The following is a 19,504-nucleotide window of genomic DNA, read 5'->3' as shown; positions in this document are numbered from 1 at the left end:
GGGTGCCCCAGGCAGGGACCACTCAGAGCCCAGGGTTGCTGGGCCAGAGGACCCTTTAGAACTTATCCTGGGTCTTGGAAGCCAGTGGGAGTGACTGGAGTCCAGGCCTTGTCTTGTCACTGAGCCTCTTCTCTCTGTTCTGAGATCCTCCCTCCAGGCTGCTCCATCCTGCGTGGAGTCTGGAAGAGTGGCTCAACAGCCCCTGGACCCAGTAGTCCTGCCTGAGCCTCTTGTAGCTCCCACCATCCCTCTGGAAGAAGGCACTCTGGCTGTGTTGGCCACTGCATGGGTCACGTGTTCACCCCATTCTGATAAACTGTATGTTCAGAAGGGTATAGGGCGGGTCCTTGAGTCTGCCAGGTGCAGGTAGGCGCTGGGGAGTTGGCAGTGAACATGCCAGAGATCCATGCTTCCCAGCCCACAACCAGTGACTAGAGGAGCCATGGCCTGTGTAGAGGGGGCTTCTAGGGGCATGACTGCCTCCAAACTGATCCCTGTTCCCTGTGAGGACAGGATCTGGGGAGACCCAGAGAAAAGCCCTCTGTACCAAACGTGGTTGAGAACAGGGAGCAGAGCAGGGGACAGGGGCTAGGTCACGGCAAAGCCCCTGCGCGCTCCTTTTACAATCAGTGCCTCACTCAGACCTCATGGTGCCCCATGGGCTAGCTCTGTCACTTCTAGTCTCCAGGGTGATCACCACCTGATGTGTGCTGGTTGACCAGGACCTGACTTTGGAACTCTGAAACATGCGGGCACCTGCTGGGGAAGGCTCTGCGAGGCAGGAGCAGAGTTTCAAAGTTGTCTGAATCTTGCTAAGCAGTGCTTGTTTTGTGCTTGAAGCCACTGCTGTTAGGGAAAAAGTGATATGGCAGTGGCATTGAGAGTCTTATTATAATTTTTTTAAATGTATTTGCGAGGCTAGGTGACAGAGGGGGAGACACAGAGAAACAGTGAGAGATCTTCCATCCATTACCTCACTTCCTAAATGGCCGTAATAGCAGGGGCTGGCGTGGGTTGAAGCCAGCAGCCTGGAATTCCATCTGGATCTCCCACATGGTTGGCTGGGGCCCAAGCACTTGGGTCATCTTCTGTTACTTTCCCAGGTGTAATAACAAGGAGCTGGATTGAATTGAACCTAGACTGAAGTCTAGGAACTTCACTAGGGGATGTGGGCATCCTTTCTGTGTCAGGAACCCACCCCAGAGGTCTTTAAGCATTCTTTCTCCCTGGTTCCATCACCAGCTCCTGAGGGCTTGTCCTCAGGGGATACGATGGTTTAGCAACATGCTCTCTGTTGCACTCTCTGTGTGTCATGGTGACAACTTGGAAATGACCCAGCTGACCTCCAGGAGAGGTGTTGCCTGCACTGCAGCTCTCCTGGTAGGTGTGGTGTCACCTCCAAGCGACTCCGATGTGCCTAATGAACAAAGCCAGACAGTGAAGTTGAGCATCCACCCCAGCTGTCTCCGTGACAGACCCAGGGCCTGGGTGTGGGAAAACCGTGATAAAGAAACGCCTTTGTCCCAACATTTGCCCCTGATTGATGGGACAAAGGAGTGGTTTTGCAATATTTCTCAGTAATTTTGCAGGTTTTATTTGTAGGTTGAAAATCTACTTTTTTTTTTTTTTTTTTTTTTTGGCAGGGGAGGGTAACTAATGTTATTTTTATTCCCAATCATTTTTTCTGCACTCAAAGTACTTGAGCCATCACCTGCTGCCTCCCAGGGTATGCATAAACAGGAAGTTCAAATTGGAAGCAGAGCGAGGCCTTGAACCCAGGCATCCCTTGGTGGGATGCAGGCATCTCAAGTGGTGGCTTAACTGCTGTGCCAAATCCCCATCCCTCGTGGTACTTCGTAATTAAAACAAAACACAAACAAAAACACTATTGAGAAAAAGCAGAACCTGCCATGCCTCTAAGGCCCACTCCCCGGGGAGGCCCTCAGCCTCCCCAGCTGTGCTCCCAGTGAGCTGCTCTGTCCTCTGTCTGCCAGGGCTTCCTGGAGTCCCCGGACCGCAGCAGCCCACCAGCCCCACCTGCCGCATCAGGAGACACCACGGAGCAGCACGAACACCACTTCCTAGACCCCAACTGCCGCATCTGCACAGGTCCGGGTGCCACATCGGGGCAGTGGGCAGACTGGGGCGCTTAGTTGGATTAGTTCAGCAGCAGCGGGAGTGGGCAGCCCAGGTTTTCTTAGGAAGAACCTTCCTTCCCGAAGCCCTAGCATAGCTTTCATGTGCTGGCTGCCTGCTTCAGTTTCTGCCTCTGCTGTCTGCAGCCTGGAACCCCATGAGTGAGCTGCCAGGCTTCCTCAAAGCCACCAAGAGCGGCGAGGATGGTGTCTTCCAGAGAACCCCAAGCCCGGCTACTGTGGCAGCTCCAGAAGCATCCACGAAGCCCCAGGACAGGTGTGGGGCTGGGAGCCAGCAGGGTTGGCAGCAAGGAGGGGCAGCCACCAGCTGGGATGCCAGATGCACAAAGCAGAGAGGGACTCTCCTGCCTGAGTGCCCCATCACCCCAGACTGTGGGCAGGAACAAATTTCCCATTCTCCTGGACCCCCTCTGCAAGGCCAGGTGGTGGGGACCCAGGAGCTGCTCTGAAAAGAGAGGAGAAACTGGGGTGGGGCATGTGGATGTTCTGCCTGGCCCTGTCTTTCTCTGTTCTTTTAGGTCCCAGATGCCTGCCGGGTCCACCAAGACCCTAACTAACCAGCCCCTCTGGGAGGGCATGCTTGACATGTTCTCCATCAAGCGGTTCCGAGTTACTGCTCAGCTGGTCTTGGGACATAGCTGTCAGCTTGCTCAGGTGTGCCTGCCCAAATCACCAGGGAACCCCTATCCCCAACTCACTGCGCAGCCCATCAACTACTGTCCAGTCCTGGACATTCCCTTGTCTGGTTTTTGCTGATTCTAAAGCAAGGCATTGCACCCTCTCTGTGCTAGGCATGGGGATAAACGTGATGGTAGCCCCACTCCTGCACAGACACATGGGGGTGGAGGACTGCCTGTAACCCAAGAGGGGCCCAACAGAGAAGGCTGCTGGTACCTCCCTGGGCCATAGGAGGGTTGAGGAGTGATTATTGAGTGACAGAGCAATCAGCTGACCTATCAGAAGAGGGCCAGAGGTGCAGGAGCCTGGCTGGACCAGCCACTCAGGGCCCAGGGATGCTGCCTGTCCGCTGTGGCTGAGGGTACATCTGCCTGCTCTGAGTGCATGGGGGGCTGGGGGCTCACTGACCTGCGTGCTTGCCACAGGCTCTGCCCGAGGTGATCCGCTCAGCAGGCTGTATCCCCCCTAACACCATCTGGGACCTTTTGGCCAGCATCGAGCCAGCCAAGGCCAAGGTACCCACTCTCTCCTGAGCACCGCTCTTCTGCCAGCCTCTCCTCTGGAGCAGAGGCCTAGTTTCCTGTGTGCAGGACCCTCTGCTTTCTCCTTTGCAAAATGGAGAACCCACTTCCCCATGGGGTTCTCAGAGGCTTGGGTGGTCCCAGGGATGTGTGCAGGGACAGAGGACGATGGCTGCTCAGACTGCTGCCGTGTAACCCACAGGACACGTGTGTGCTCAGACTGTGTCCTCACGGGGCTCGGGACACTCAAAACTGCCGCCTGCTCTACTCCTATCTCAACAACAAGCAGCGCCATGGCCTGGCAGCTGTGCAGCAGGTGGGCATGGTCCTGCTGCCCCTGCCAGCTTTCCAGCCCTTGCCTAGCAGGCTGCGCCCCCTGGGAGGCCCAGGTAAGTTTCCCAATGTTTTTATCACACCTTTCCTTCTCTCTCTCTCTCTCTCTCTCTCTCTCTCTCTTTCTCTCTCTCTCTCTCTCTCGATGCTATTTAGTTATTTGAAAGAATCACAGAGAGTGAAAGAACTTCCATTCACGGGTTCATTATTTAACCAAAATGGCTGGGGCTGAGTCAGGCCCAAGCCAGGAGCCAGCAGCATCTAATAGACCTCCCACATGGATGCAGGGGCCCAAGCACTTGGGCCAACCTCTGCTGCTTTCCTCAAGTCACTAGCAGAGAGCTGGAACAGAAGTGGAGTAGCCAGGACTTGAACCAGCGCCCATATGGATTGCTGGTGTTTCAGGTGTCAGCTTTACCCACAGCACTGGCTCCAGCACCCCTCTCTTGGTGACCGGTCTGACAGGGTCTCCTGTGTCTTAGGGGGCAGCTGGTACATCTCAAAGGGAAACTCCTGGCTGATGGGATGAGATAACAGTAACTCATTCCTGGATGTGAGCCACTGTTCTGAAAGCTTTATCTAGGTGACCTCTCAGTCTGCAGATATCCCTAACAGAATAGTACTCTCATAGTCTCCATTTCACCGATGAGGAAACTGAAGTAGGGAAGAGGCCAAGATTTGTCATTGCAGAGTTTGGTGTCACCCACAAGCAGCCTGACTGGCCCCTAGCCCTCCCCCTTTTCCCATCATGTTGTCTCTGGAGTTAGGCACCCCATCACAGAAACTCCTGGAACAGCCACATCTGACCCTGGTGCAGGACCTACAGAAGGGATTTTCCCTACTGCTGTGCTGGGCCAGGCTTGCCCCCTGTGCATGGGTGTCCTTCCCAGCATGGCCCCAGGAGAGGGCCTTGTGGAGTGGGTGGAGACCATCCCAGAACACCAAGTAGAGGTCCTGGGGCTGAACCAGCCACGCCCTTCCCAGGCAGGTACACACACCTCTGGGTCAGGCTCACCTCCACTTTCTTCCCATCTCTGGAGACCAGGTCTTCCTAGGCTCTCGGCATCCAACCCCCACCCCTGTGGCAGCCACAGTGCCCCTTCCTTTGCCTTTGTCCCCAGGTCTGGAAGTCACTCACTCGAGCCTCTTGCTGGCTGTGCTGCTCCCCAAGGAAGGGCTTCCGGACACGGCAGGGTCCAACCCCCTGTGGGGCAAGGTCCGCAAGGTGGTTTCATTCAGCAGGAAAGTGGAGATGAAGTGCTACCAGCCGGAGGACAGGAGACCGGCTACGGCCCCCAGGAGCTCCCCACAGCCGGCCCATGGCCAGGGCAGCCTGGTCCCAAGGGGAGGTTTGGCTTGGCAGAGGGCACCCAGAGGTAGGGGGAGGCTGTGGGTAGAGCCCCAAACCTGGCAGGGTCCCGGGCAAGGACAACAGCCCCGAGAACCAGGCTGGTGTCAGTTCCGGCACTCCTACTCAGTGGCACCAGCAGGCCGTGGTTTTGGCCGTGGCCAGAATCTCCATCAGGCTTTCTGTCCCCACCAAGCCCTGCTGCAGCACCTGGAGTCCCTAGTGTCCATGAGTCACCAGCTGCAAGCCTCACTGTGGCCAGCCCAGGAAGCCTTTCTCCTCTCCCCTGCAGCATCTGTGCAGCCCCCTTCTGCCCCTGGCACTGCTAGCTCTCCGGGCCTGCCCCCAGCAGCTGCAGGACCTCCTGGTTCAGCCCCTGACCCATCTTTGGGTCCAGCACAAGGGGATGGCTCTGAGCATCCCCTTCCTGGGGAGGTGTGACCCTGCCCGGTGCTGAACCCTCAGCTGTTTCAGGGAGTCCCAGGGAGGGTGGGTCTCCTTCCCCCAGCTACCCTCTTCCAGTTGCCTGTTCTTAAGTTTGGTATTGATGTTTAGTTCAATAAAGAAGTTGTCCAAGTTGAGGCTCTGGTTGCTGGCTCTGGGGAGGAGGCTGGGAGTGGAAGGGGAGTCATCTCCAGGTTTCTGAGCCCAGCTGTGCAGCCCGACCAGATGGTGATCCGAGGTCCTTCACCATGACTGAGGCTGGCACACAGATGTTGCCCCGGTGACCTCCGGAAGCATTTTAGGAGTATTGTGAAGGAAGAGGAGGTGGGCAGGGAGGAGTCAGGACTTGAGTGGAAGTGAGCTGAATGAACAGAGGTTTCTAAAAAAGCACCAACACCTAACGATTGCTTGGGTGGGAGCAAGTGGGGAGAGGGGAAGGCTCAGTGGTTTCCAGAATGATGTTTGTAAAATTTTTCCCTCTGGCAGAGGTGAGCAGGGAGGGGTGGCACATCTCCTTATCCTGGCCCATATCCCTGTTGTGTGTGTCTGTGTGCTTTTGTGTGTGTCCCTGTGAGTGTGGACGTGTCTGATTGCAGAGCGCTGCTAACACTTGGCTGCACCTGGTGCTGGCCCTGCAGCATGTCCAGGGTCTCGGGCCCAGAGGGAGGGCAGCCAGGGTGCTGTGTCAGCTGGTGCTCTGCCCAGTGGGTGCCTGCTTGCCCTCGATCCGCAGTGAACACGCACAGAGCTGCAGCTGGAATCTTCAAGTGGCTCCATGTGGGCTGTGTCCCAGGGGAGCTGACCTGGGAGCCAGTTGCCCCTGAGCAGCCCACCAGGTGTGAGGAACCAGGGCCAGAGCGGAAGGATGTGCCTGCTGCCCATTGGTCCTTCAAGCTGCACTTGTCACAGGGCCCTGCTGGATCGGGGAGGGTGGGGCAATGGGCGGTAGTGGGAGCCCCTCTTTTTTGCCCCAGGAGCTCGGCAGGTGCCCTACCCGCAGCCGACAGCAGAGGGGGCCCTCGGCTTTGGGATGGAGATGGGGCTGGCAGGAGCGCGGCTGAGCTGGGGGTAGGGCGGGGTGCAGGAACTTGTAGGAAAGAACTGCGATTAAGGGTAGGGGTGTGGTGCGGGGAGCAGGTACGGGTCGCGTGAAGGGGCTGGGCAGGTGAGCAAGGGGAGGAGACGGGGCTCCTTCAGGAACTTTCCAGGCTGTAAGGGAGCGCTACAGTCTCTGCGCTGTATGCAAATGACGCGCATTACTATGCAAGCCCGCAGCTCCTTCCGAGCCCGCAACTTGGGTGGCTTTCCCAACGCCGCTCGGGCTGGAGGGGACGACCCAGAACTTCCGCGCAGGGAGGTGCGAGGGCGCCCAGGGAAGGGCGGACTCTGTCATCTGGGCAGGAACTTAGGAACTTCAGTATTCCCCTCTGCTAATGAAGCTGATAGCACGCTGTCACACCTCGCCTGCAGAGGCAGACCCCAGAACTCTGCAACCCGTCTCGAGTCAGGCTGGTGGGAGGAGCCCCGTCTGCCTGTTGGCCCTGGTCCCCAGGAGGGCGGATGAGGCCTGACGTTGCTAGGGGGAGTGGATGGTGGTTGCTAGGCTCGAGGGACGTTGCTATGCGACGCTGGGCGGGGTTCTCGTTGCTAGGCCGGAGTTACATTCCCCAGCACTTTAAAGGCCCTGTAACTCGCTGAATTTTCGGGGATCCCGATGCTCTCCCCGAGTGTTCCTCGGGGCCCCAGCCGCCCCGGTTGGCAGCTATCTGGAAGGGTCCTTCCGGGTCACGCCCTTGGCCGCTCGGTGCTCCTCCGGGCGCCGGAGCGAGGAACCCCGGGTCTTTGTGCCTGTGTCTCTGGGCTTTGTGCGGGTGGTGGAGGGGAGTGTCGCTTTGAGATTTCCATAGCAACGCCTCCTCTGTCACCCCATAGCTCCCGAAGGTTTGTGCCATCGCTTGTGTAGATTTGCATGCATCTGCATATCATTATCATAGAGGCGGAGCCGGAACTTGTTTGGGCAACTATCCTTGGACAGTTTTTTTGCTTTGCCATTTAATGGGCACGCTGGCTGCGCATGCGTGAGTCTTTGGCTTCTCTCCGTTCCCAGATTGAAGGTGGGTAGCTGGCTCCACGTATCCTTGTTGAACTGTTGGCATAAATCTGTCCAGATACCCCTGATGGAAGGAAGTTTAATTACCCCTCTCAGTGGCCAGTTTTCTTCTCCATGACTAGGGATGAGCTGCACCTCATCAGATTTCAGGAGGGCTAAGTAGGATTGTACACACACTTATTGCTGCTTCCAGCACACAGTGGGCTCACAATGGTAGCACTCTTGGGCTGAGACCCCAGCTGACCTCTCAGAACCCAGCCACAGCAAAGCAGCTACCTTCGCAGCTCAAGACGCAGCGGCCGGACACTGGACCTTTGAACTGAGTTCTGAGGTAGCCATGATGCCCCCGGGTCTGCCTATCTTTTCTTGGAGTCTGGAAGCCAGGCTGGCTTAGTGTGGGCTCCTGTCCTTCCTCATTTACATCCCGTCATCCCCCCTCCCCCCAGCCGTGGCTGACTTTGTCCAGAGGCCTGAGGCAGGAGGCTTTCTTTGTGGAGCCAGGGTGTAGTGGTGCTTGGTCAAGCTCCCCAGGACTGAGACAGTGAGGCTCCCCACAAGGCTAGGAACAGAAACTTCACTTTGGAGCCACATGTCCTGCCTGTTCCTGGAGAGGCCCGAGGGCAGCCTGGGGCCACTCACTTGTCCTTTCTTGGCATTGGTCCCCCTTTGTGGAACACAGGGATGCCTGTTTTCCACTTGGAGTTGGGGGGCAGGAGGCAGCTCAGTGTCCAGGACCCTGTCCTTGCTGTTGTCTGGCAGCTGTGCCATGGAGGGAGGGAGTTTCTGGTTCTTGGGGGCAGTGCAAGCAGAAGCTGGGGGGGTGTAGGGGGAGGGTGCCCTGAAGGCATGGCTGGGACCTCCTGGAAGTCCTGGATCTGACCACTTCACACAGCCTGCTTGCACGCTGGGAAGTCCTGCCTGGGCCTCCTTTGGAGATTTTCCCCACTGGCAGAAGCCCCTTCTGGCCTGCCTATTTCCCAGTGTCTGTAACCTTAACGACCTTGACTGCTAGGGTCAGAGGGCAGGCTGGGAGGGTGTGGAAGGAGCCGGTCAGTTCCACCCCTGGTCTGCTAGTCCTCAGTTGGATTCAGAGAAAGAGAATAAATGAGGCTGGCTCTCTTCAGGGTAAGGAAGACTGTTGGTGCTGGAGGAGGAGGGTGTCTAGGAGCTGGGCTCTGACTGATTGATTGGCTTCCTGGAGGAGGTGGAACCGCGGGAGGGCCATATCCTGAGGTTGTCACTTTGACTGCCGGTGGATGGCAGTGGGCCAGCTGGTCCCCAGGAGCCACCTGTGCTCCTCAGGTGAGACTTCCAGGGACAGGCTGAGAACATGGCACTGCCCGGCTGGCCCGCCTGCGTCCCACTCTGGGGGCCAATTAAGTCTCTATCCCTAGCCGCGCCGATTAACAGTTAATAAGGCAGCAAACACCTGCAGCTATGGAGGCGAATTAAGAGCAACAGTCGGCATAATACACAACCCGATAAGTGAGCAATTAACAACCGGAGAAAGATTAATAGAAGCAATTACGTCCTACTCAGAGCTCTGTGAATACGGCTGTCAACGGCGGGGGGATTCAATCCAATCCCACCTGGCCCTACCCTCGGTCACAGCCTCTGCTGGCGACAGAGTGGCAGCCCAGCCAGCTCCTGATTCCCGGGGTCACAGGCATGTCCACAAGGGCCACACACAGACACACATGGACACAGACAACACAGAGATGACCCACCAGCTGCCGTCACCCAGACATGACCTCTCCCCACGGCATCCCTTGTGTGCACACACAGATGAATGAACGCTGACACCCGGAAATCCACCCCGGAAGGCAGCGAACACACACAGAGCAATTCCCGTGTGTCACGAAGAAATGCACTGTGTTTTACACAGAGCCAGAGTCACGCAGGCTACAGGACACATGGTGACACACATACAACACACATGTGGGGACTGTGTAGACATGCAAGTGTGGCAGCAGGCATGTGGTCCTTGGCCTGTGTGCTCTTGCAAGAATGTGTCCTGTGAATGCAAGGCCTGTTCCCGTATGTGGATAGGCATATGCTGCCCACCCTGTGGCTTGAGTGTGTCTGGGAGTGTGTCTACGTGCTTGTGTCTAGCAGGTCTGTGACTCCACCTGTGGTGGTCAGGATACTTTGCTGGGGTCCTGGGGTTCTGCCTGTGCCAGAAGCCAAGGTCCTCCAGAGTATGGGGCCAGAGTCGGGTCAGGGCCACCCTGCTAGGGGTTTGCTCACGGCCACAGCTGGTGGCTCCTCAGAAATGGGCCTGCAGGTGAGGTTGGCCTGATTGGAAGCCAGGCCAGGAATTCAATGCTGCAGCTGTTATCCCCTTGGGAGACCCATGCCTCCCCCTGAACTTTCCCAGGAAAAGCCCCAGCCTCAGGCCCTGTGCTGGTGCCCTGCCCCCCGCCCAGGACACGCACACCGTGAAGTGCCAAAGCCCGAGCTGCATCGTGCAGATGTGTGAACCTGACAGTTGTGAATATAAACAAAGTGTCACACAGGACACCACGCACAGCCCCAGCCCGCTCACATGTCCGTGCACCATGGCCTCCCAGATGAGTGCCAGGTCTGAGGGCCCAGAGTAGGTGGGGGGCAGGTGAGCAAAGTGGGGCGAGGGAGGAGGATGCAGAGGGGATCCTACGGCAGGTTCCTCCTCCCCCAGCCTGGCCAGATTGAGGAGGCTGACAGGCCCCGGGAGAGCTATCTGTCACCACTAACCCATTGGCTGGCAGTGGGGCTCTACAGAGAAGCCAAAGGAGGCCATGAGTCACCCCCTGCGACGTCTGCCACCCCCCATCCCTGCTGTAGCCAGAAGGGGCTGCTCCAGGGCCTCAAACTCTGAGTGGGGACCCGCTGAGACCTCCCAACACCATGGGCTTAGGGTTGGGACCCTCACAAAGCTAGGGCTGGCCTTTCAGGGACCCCACACAGGCCCACCCACCTCTCCCTATGTGGTGAAGCCACGAACAACTAAACATGCCCTTCAGCAAAACAAGCAGAGGGGCTCGAAAAACCTCTGCCTGCCGTCAGCAGTCAGCCGCCCTCTGCTGTCTCCGTTCCCTCCTTGCTTTTCCATTCATTCATTTGTTCACCTGTTCACTCAGGCACCATCCATTATGTCCCATCATCCCTTATATAAGACACCTATAAAGACTCAAACTGTGTGATAAACAGACCACTTACAGTAACTTTGAAGTAAATAGTCACAGAATTGCCAACTTGGAACTTCAGGGGTTAAGGACATGAAGCCCCTTAGTTGCCAGTGACCACCTGCCATCTGAGGAAAGAAGCGGAGAACCCTGGAAGAGGAGGTGGCTGGAGCACCACCTCTGCGTCTTCCTCAGTCTCTTGAAATGAAAGAGAAGGTGCTTCCTCTGCAGCTGGAGGGAAAAAAGCCAAATCCCAGGATAATAGATAATAATAGCTAACACTTACACATTTGCACTCGGCGCCAGGCACCGTTCTAAGCGCTGTACAAGAATTAACTCAGGGCCTCCCTGAGACAACTCTGTGTGGTTGTGGGCACAGGGAGGTCAAGTTCCTTGCTCAAAGTCAAACAGCTTGTCAGAGCCCCCCCCCCAAGATATAAGGGGCAAGAATTCAAAAGGAGACCCCTAGCCCACCCCATACCCCTCTTCTGCTCCCACCCTGGGCTTCAGTCCTAGAACGCAAGGGCCTAGGATGCACAGCCATGGACATATCAATACCCATTCCAGCAAAGCCAGTCTCTGGGCCTGGAAAGGCAAGCTGTGCATGGGAAAGGATCCACACACATGCCCTCCCCTGCTGAACCCGGGCCCTGGAAGCTGGCCTGGGGTTGCTTGGGCAGTGGAGTGTGCCGTCCACAGCCTGGAAGGGGGCAGAGCTCCAGGTGAACATGACCCTTTGGACCCTTTGACCTTCTCCCCTGTGCAAGAAGAGCACCAAAGTGTGTCCCGAGTGAGGAGCTGGGCAGGGATCCCAGGTGCCCCGGGGCTGAGAGTCCTGTGACCCAAGTCTCTCTTACTAGCCGGTAGGGACTGGAGGAGGGGAGGGGCTGGATTGTACTTCCCAAACATGGATTTGGACTTCCCCAGGCCAGCCCTTCCCCCCCACACACACCCTCCCTGCTGCCCCATGGGAATATTCTGTGTCCAGCTCCAGGCTATGAGCTGGACATTCACTCTCTGCTCACCAGGATGACTTGGATCCTAATCTGCCACCCGGTCCCTCTGTTCCCCCAGCCACCCCCACCCCTCCTGCAGCAGGGATTAGGGCAGGAGAGATGGGGAGGTAGCCTGTTTCCTGGCCCCCAGGATTCCTGTTCAGCCCCCAGAGACTTTTCCACGCAATTACACAGGCCAGGAATTTCGGTCTCCAGTGCCAGCCAGACCCTTGTTATGCAAATATAGGCAAATGAGATGCAAACAGAGCAGTCCCAGATTAACAGAGAAATCCCTAGCAGCTGGAGGAGTCACCGTTAAGTCAGCTCACTCCAGCTTCTCCCCAGGCTCCCCTCGCTCAGCCTCAACCCCTGGGGGTCTGTCGGGCTCTGCCCACTCCTGGCCCCAACCCTTCTGTTCACTTCAGACAGAGCAAGACCTGGGCTAGGCTGGTCTCTGGGACCTGCTATCCTCCAACTCACCCTCTCTGCCCTTGGCCCCACTTGGAAAAGATCCTAGAAGGGAGTGAGGTGGGGACAGGGATGGGGGGAGAGGTGAGTAGGGCTGGAAACGAGATTGATTTTGTACTGTGGAAGCAGCTCTCTCTTACACACACACACACACACACACACACACACACACACAGCTGAGGGTGTGAGTCGCCCTATGGTACATGCCCACTCATTCACGCACGCTACACACACACAGCCATACCAATCTGGCAGGTGCCCCCTCCCTCCTGCACGCTATAAATGAGAGCCAGTCCTCAACAGGCTGCTGAGTGGGAGGGCGGGCTTCGACCCCATCCTGGGGTCTGGCAAGGGGCTGGTGCTGCTGCAGGAAGAAGACTGAGGAGCAAGAAGCTGGGATGGGTGGCTGGGAGTGTGTGCACGAAGCCCACCAGAAGCCCTCAAGGGGCTTGAGGCTGCTGTCTGAGCCCTCCAGCAGTCCTGGGGAGTCTGGCCCCCAGCCCGCCCCAACCAGTCCAGGCCCAACTTCTAAAAATAAGAGCCGAGGATGGGAGGCTCTGGTTGGTTCTGCGGGAGCCTGTTGCCTTGGCAACCTCTTCTCCGAGGCCTCCCTCCCTCCTCCCCCCTCCCCTTAGGCTGGGCTGCCCCGTCTGGTTGCTGGTCCCTGTGCCAGTCCCCTGCACTGGGCCCCTCCACACCAGCCAGCAGCCCTCTGAACTGTCCTCGTGGGGAGGGCTGAGCGGGTGGGGGCTGGTGTGGCCCTGGCGGGAGGACCTGGGGGAGCTGGGCTGAGCACAATGGCCTGTGTGTGAGGCTCCTGCTGGGGCCGGCTGTGGCACTGTGGGGTGTGTGGCTATGTGTGTGGCAGCCGAGCAGGCTGGGTCCAGGCCTGTGACTTGACTCTCCCTGCTGAGGTCCTCATGCATTCTCCAGGGATCTGTGTCCATGCTTGTGTCTGTGTCAGGAGGGAGGGCCCCAAGCGCGTCCCTGTGGTTTCCCTCTCTGCCAGCTCTCCCCACACCCTGCCAGCCCTGGTTTGCCAGGGTCACAAGCAAGGAGGCTACAGGGATGGAAGGAGCCAGAGGTCAGGCCAGATGCAGCAAAACACCAGACAAGACCCAGAGCTGCGGTTTAGAAGGGTGTGGAGAGCATGTGTGTGCTACATCTCCTGGCACTGCCACCCATGTGGCTCCCTGGGGCTCGAAGCACCACAGGGGCATCCCCCACACACCTCTCTCCAATTATTCACCCAGGCCTGTCAATCCTCCTCCAGTCGCCCTGCCTCTGGGCTGCCACTGGGGCCTGGTACTCCTCGTGTTTCTGTGGCCCATGCCCCACCTGTCACCCATGCCCCTGTCCTTTCTCTGTTCTGTGGTTCTGAGGCTGTGAAGGGCTCTGTAAGGCCCAGCTCAAGTCCTGTCACCCTGGACAAAGTGCTGGCTCTTTACTCAGCCTGGTCTCAGGTGGTCCTTGGCCACTCCCTGTTCAATGCTTGTATTCTACCTGAGGCCTGTTAACCCTATCATATAAGTCACTAGCTTCTGCAAGAGGCCTATACCATGAATCGTCCCTCCTCTAGGCTGAAGCTTCCCCAATGCACCACCTCCACCAGGAAGCCTTCCCTGATTGCCCCCTTTTCGTAATGCACATTTTTAATGACTTTTTTCTCCATTGAAAATTTGTAGAAAATTTCAAAGAAACCTAAAGGTAGAAATTGAAATGAAAAAGCCAATCACACTTAATCCTTTCTGTTAACTTTCTTTATTTCCTTTCAGACTTTGTTTATACGACTTGCTAATATTTTTTCATAAAATGGAGACGATTCTATACATATCGCTCTATATCCTGCTTTGTTTGCCTAATCATTCTATGAAGAGAACATTCCCCCAGGTTATTAAAAATTCCTCAAGAACATGACTTTTAATGTTTGCATAATATTCTTATGTATGAATGTGTCATCATTTATTCATCCAAACCTCCACTGCTAGACAGTTATGTTGCCTATGATGTTTCACAGTTATAAATACCAGCAAAGAAGCATCCTTGCTCAGGGTTTTTTGTTTGTTTTTAACATCTTTGGCTACTTCTTGGATTGAGTTCCTAGGAGTAGATGAATGGGACCTCAGGGCTGCTGGCGTTTGAAGCTCTTGACACCATCGGCCAATGGGCTTGCAGAAAATTTGTTGTGATTTACCTTCCGTCAGTGGAAGAGAACACCCCAGATTCTGGTTCTCATCAACAAGATGCTATCTTTAAAACAAAGAAACAAAAACAAAAACCCCCGGATCAATTTCAACAGGTCAAAATTGTATTAACTTGTTTTCATCTGCATCTCTTTGATTACTGGTAAGGATAAACCTTTCCTGTCTTCTCTTTTGTGTCCAGCAGGATGGCTGAGCTGAACTGTAATTATGCATCTACCTGCTGCCTTTCCCTCGCCAGCTTGGGAGCAGGCAAGGGCACAGAGATGGGATCTTAGAGGACCAGGATGGATCAAACCAGGGATTCTGCCCTCAGCCTGAGCATTGGGTCAAGTGGCATCATCAGTTCGGAGACTTGAACGTGGGCAAACTGCTCTGGCTGTCCAGGTGTCAGCTGGCAGGTACACTAAGTGGGTTCGAATGAGAACTCAACACTAGGGAGAGGGGAAGGGGCCCAGAGAGGGCTGTGAGAGGTGGCTGTTGTCGGAGTGCTGGGAGGCAGAGTTTGCCTGCATTCCGGGAGTTTGCTTTGCCGCCTGGGGGAGAGGAGGAAAGCTGACCAGAAATGACCAACTCATTCCACACAGGCACAGGTCGGCACACAGGTGCTGCTTGGTGCAGGGGAGGTGGGGACAGGAGCTTCCAGGGTGTGAGCAAGTCTGGGAGAGGCCATGAGTTCAAAATCAGCCGAGACAAAGTGGTTCATTTCCTATGTGTAATCTGAGAGCTGTGTCAAGTGCCTATGTAGCTAGGCTGCTGTGTCAGGGGATCCCCCAGGCTGTTGCCTTATCATTGTTGGGTTCATCACTGTCATTGCTGGCGGTTGAACAGAGAGGGAGTGCGCCTGTGCCCTGTAGCACAGCATCTCCTCCAGGGCTTGGCCCCTGCCCCAGGGAGCATCTTGGAGACAAACCCCTGCTGGGGAAGCCCTCACCCATCGTGGCTCAGGATGTGTTCCAAGACAGACACGCACAATTTCCCCGCACATTACCGGCCTAATGATACTGTCATTGGGAGTCTGGAAATGAGGAGAAATCGGCTTTTTCTAGATAATTAACATGAGTGATGGGCTGTGAGGTGCAGGAACAGCACCCCCCGGGGAGAAACAAGATTTCAGGAAAGTCAGCCAGGTCATCCTCCTGCCCCGGAAGTCCTGTGCTTCTTGTTCGTTCAGCCAGGCTCAGCCTCTCTCCCTTCTCCATTGGTCATTCCTTTAGGGATTCCTTTAGAAACGGCCTGGATGGCCAGGAGGTTCCTGCTTGAATTTGCCCACAGCAGGAAGCTGTGCTTCAGTGTACCTCTGTTGTCGTCCTTGGGACAGCTGCCTTTGGCCCTAGGGAGAGTGGAGGTGGGAGTACCTGGGTGAGGAGGGGGGTTACCTCAGGCCTGGTGAAGGTGTGTGTGGTGGGGAGAGGTGGACAGGACAGGAGGAGTTTGGTGTAAGACCAGAAGTCTGAACACTGATCCAGCTTGCCTGCCTGCCTGCCTGCCTTTCTTCTCTCTCTCTTTTTAAGGATTTATTTATGTGTTTCAAAAGCTGACTTACAGAGAGGAAGGAGAGAGAGAGACAGAGATAATCTTCCATCCACTGATTCACAGCCAAGGCTGGGCCAGGCCATAGCCAGGAACCAGGAGCCAGGAGTTTCTTCTGTTCTCTCCCATGGTGCAGAGGCCCTAGTACTTGGACCATCTTCCACTGCTTTCCCAGGCACATTAGCAGGAAGCTGGATCAGAAGTGGAGCAGCTGGGACACAAGACACAAACCTGTGCACGTGTGGGAGGCCAGAATTAGCTGCAGGAGGTGGTTTGCCCCACTGAGCCCCAATTCGCCCCCCAGTCTTTGTCCTCTCTGGTCCTTCCATTTCTGAGCTGGATTCAGCAGGCATGGAGTGAATCCTCTTCAGCTCTGGTGGGCCAGCCGGCCCCAAAGCACACAGGAGGGAGCGTGGTCAGTCACAGGAGCTGGGCCATCCCGAGGGGTCTGGCAGCAAGAGAGAGGGTGTGTGGGGGGGTGCATTCAGTGACAAAGAGGGCGGATGGAAGAGTACAGGCAGAGCAGGCAACATGGTTAGGGGTTGGTAGGTGTAGCAAATGGGACCACAGGTTCAGGGGCCGTGATGGGGATGAGGCAGGAAAAAGAAGGGAATCTGGGAGGCCTGCAGGGCATAGGGTGAAGGGCAGCAGAGGCTGGGAGTTGGAACCTTACTCAGAGCCGTGGGCAGCAAAGGGTGGGCCTGGTGGGGTTTGTGCCCAAGGCAATTGCTTGGACAGGGAGGTGGTGGACTGGAAATGAGTAGGGCAGGCTTGGCAGCTGCTGTGGTACTGAAAAGGGAGGTGAGTTCCAGAGATGCTAAGAGGGGAGACCAAGGGGCCCTGGGGTCTACTCCAGGAGCCCTAGATGAGTCTCAGCAGGGCCTCCTCCTCCCACCTAAATCCCCAGTGGCTCCCAGGGCCCCAGAAATCTGAGTTTCCAAGGTGGAGCTGCCAATGCAGCCTCTGCTCCCCCTTTCTGCTCTGGCCCTGTGGGGTTTCCTCGTTAGCCTTGACCTTGCGTCACGCATTCCAGCCTCCAAACCTTTGATGGTGTTCTCTGCTGTCAAGTCCCTCCAAGTCCTCCTACCACCTCCTCAGCAAAATCAGTCCTGCCTGCCTCAGATGCCCTCTGCCTCCACCTCCCATGTGGCTTCCTTTCCTCTCTGCCCCTCTTTGGGCTCTGAGGCAGAACAGGCAGTCAACACAAGCAGGTGCTGAATGAGCCAGCCTCACAAGAGGGTCAGAAGCCAGCTCCTAGCCCCAGGGGTATCCAGCAAGGGCCACATAGGGGTGAGCAGTCAGTCCCCTCTACAGCTATCCTTCCTGGGCCTGTTACTACTCCAAATTAGGCACCAATTTGCCCGTGTAATTATTTGCTAATATGCATGAAACCCTAATGTAATTAGTTGGGCCCCTTATCTGGGAGCCTGGGGAGCCAGAGGCAGTGGGGGGCCTGCTGAAGCAGGGTGGGTCTGGGAGGCAGGAAGATGGTTTTGAGAGAGGAGGCCCTGAGCTCCAGCAGGGCCCAGGCAGGGTGTAGCAGAAACTGTGGCTTCTCAATGGCTCAAAGGACTGTTGGAGACAGGCTGTTGCCACCCATCTCACAGATGGAAAAACTGAGGACAGAACCTTGTGGGAACTGGCGGCAGAGCTGGGCCAGACACGCAGGGCTCCTGCCTGTAGGGACTACACTATGGTCTTGCTGTGGCTCAGGGTGGCATGGAAGGGAGCTCACAGGTGGCACGTCACTGGTTGTAACAGTGTACAGGAAGAATGGTCTAGGGTGGCTGGTGATGGTCATGGCTGTGGCAGCGAGGGCTGTTCGGAGAGCTTCTCTAGATCCATCATGACACTGGTGTTGAGACCAAAGCTGATGAGGCTGGGAAGGCTGGTGCCTCTTCCTCCCCCCACCAGCAGATGGATCCTTGTCTCGGCCCTACCTCTCCGGTATCTCCCTGGGCAGCCTCTGGAGCAGGTGCTGGAGTTGCTCAGACCAACTCATAAAAACTGATCGGGAAATGTTCAGGAAATCATACTGGCTGGCCAGTTGACTTAGCTTTGCTCATTTAAGTTGGCCACTTGGGGAGGGTTTGCACCACTGGAATGGCAGATAGTGCGGGGCAGAGTGACACCTTTCCACTCCCACAGAACCCATCTGATAACGTAAAGCAAAAACTCGCAAGAGGCTGATTCTGAGTGGGCTGGAAGACCGCGCTGCTTCGATGTTGTCCTTCTGATCCTGAAACAGTGGAAACCGGGTCTAAGGGGCCTCCAGACCTCAGCCAGGTTCCTCACTCTCTGGAGTTGGTCACAGCGGAGGGGAGGGGAGGGACTAGGGGTCTAGTCCTGCACTAAAAGAATGAAGCACTAGTGGTTGAAAAGTAGGGACAGTGGTGGGAGGCAGGGACTGCAGGAGGCACCTGTCAGCAGTCTAGCCTGTCTCAGGTGGCAGCCTGGGAGGGAGCAGAGGGGCAGCTGAGACAAGAATCGTCCCCCCTCCTGGGGAATGCCCTTGTAATTCTACAGCCCCTCCTGACACCTGTCCCCAGCAGCCCAGCGTCCCCAAGTCTCCTCTGAGCCCGCCAGCTGCTCCTCACAGTCATCTCCCACATCAGGTGCCAGGATGCCGTTTTCTTTAATCCTCATCTTTACCCAAATCCTGTCTCCCGGTCACCGGCTCTGGCTGTCCTGAAGGCACCTCAGTGCAGCACATCCAAAATAGAAGTCATCGACTTCCCAAGTCTCTCCCTCTGAGTAAATGGCATGCTCCCCCCAGGGGCCTTGCCCTCGCCAGCCTCTCCCTGTTTGGACAGATCTTCCTCCAAGCATCCTTCCCCACTCTCCCCCACGTGTTCGCTCCGAGGTCACCTTCTTAGAGACACCTGCTTCAACCCCCTTTCCTTGCTCTTCCCCAGCCCTTGCTGGCCCCTCTAAGCTTGCATAGGTGCCTACGTTCCACCTGCCTTCATCTGACCCTCCTGGAAGGCAAATGCCCAAGAAGCAGAGTACCTACCTGGGCAGGCCCTCGGGGGTCCCCACCTCTGACCGTGCTGGCAGACGCTTGAGTGAGCACTCAGTGCCTGTTCAGTGAACAAATGAATGAGCCCGTTGCCAGTCCTCTTCTGCACCCCTGAATTCTGAAACCCACCACCCATTTGCCTCTAGGACAGTCACCACTGTGCTGCTTTCCTGCCCACAGCCCTTTAGGGTGCTCTGCTGCTTTCAGAATCTCACCGACCTCTGGGTGCACCTGCAAGGCCCATCTAGGCTTCCTCCTTGGTTGCTCTTGTCCTTTGGGCATCCTGCTCTCACCTCCTGTGCCCAGCTAGGTCCTGGGAGGAGGGGGTTGCAGGGGACAGGAAGAAGCATCTCCTAGCACTTGCCTGCCCCTGGCTGTGGTTTACATCTATTGGGAATGATCAGATTTGGGGTCTTTGTTTTCTGACTCCAGCCCTTGACCTTGGAGGTGAGGGTGGGGTGAACCACTTCTACATTCCCAAGGCTGATGGTGGCCTAGGCAGAATGGAAGAGACTTGAGAAGTCAGGGTTACCC

At 56.3% G+C, this 19,504-nt stretch overlaps 1 protein-coding gene across 3 annotated transcripts in view; it reads left to right on the top strand.

The window, feature by feature from the left end:
• Window positions 1–5,782, top strand: part of SPOCD1 (SPOC domain containing 1) — a 28,382-nt gene extending 22,600 nt beyond the window's left edge. For all 3 annotated transcript variants that reach the window (XM_058660824.1, XM_058660822.1, XM_058660825.1), the window contains 6 exons: window positions 1,995–2,109; window positions 2,283–2,412; window positions 2,675–2,810; window positions 3,260–3,349; window positions 3,558–3,744; window positions 4,810–5,782. In XM_058660824.1, the coding sequence (XP_058516807.1) occupies window positions 1,995–2,109; window positions 2,283–2,412; window positions 2,675–2,810; window positions 3,260–3,349; window positions 3,558–3,744; window positions 4,810–5,477 (1,326 nt within the window). In that variant the 3' untranslated portion in view covers window positions 5,478–5,782. The remainder of the gene's footprint in view (window positions 1–1,994; window positions 2,110–2,282; window positions 2,413–2,674; window positions 2,811–3,259; window positions 3,350–3,557; window positions 3,745–4,809) is intronic.
• Window positions 5,783–19,504: the final 13,722 nt, after the last annotated feature.

The sequence above is a fragment of the Ochotona princeps genome, chromosome 2 (genome assembly GCF_030435755.1).
Source record: "Ochotona princeps isolate mOchPri1 chromosome 2, mOchPri1.hap1, whole genome shotgun sequence".
NCBI classification, from domain to species: domain Eukaryota; kingdom Metazoa; phylum Chordata; class Mammalia; order Lagomorpha; family Ochotonidae; genus Ochotona; species Ochotona princeps.
This window is presented reverse-complemented; position numbering and strand designations above follow the sequence as displayed.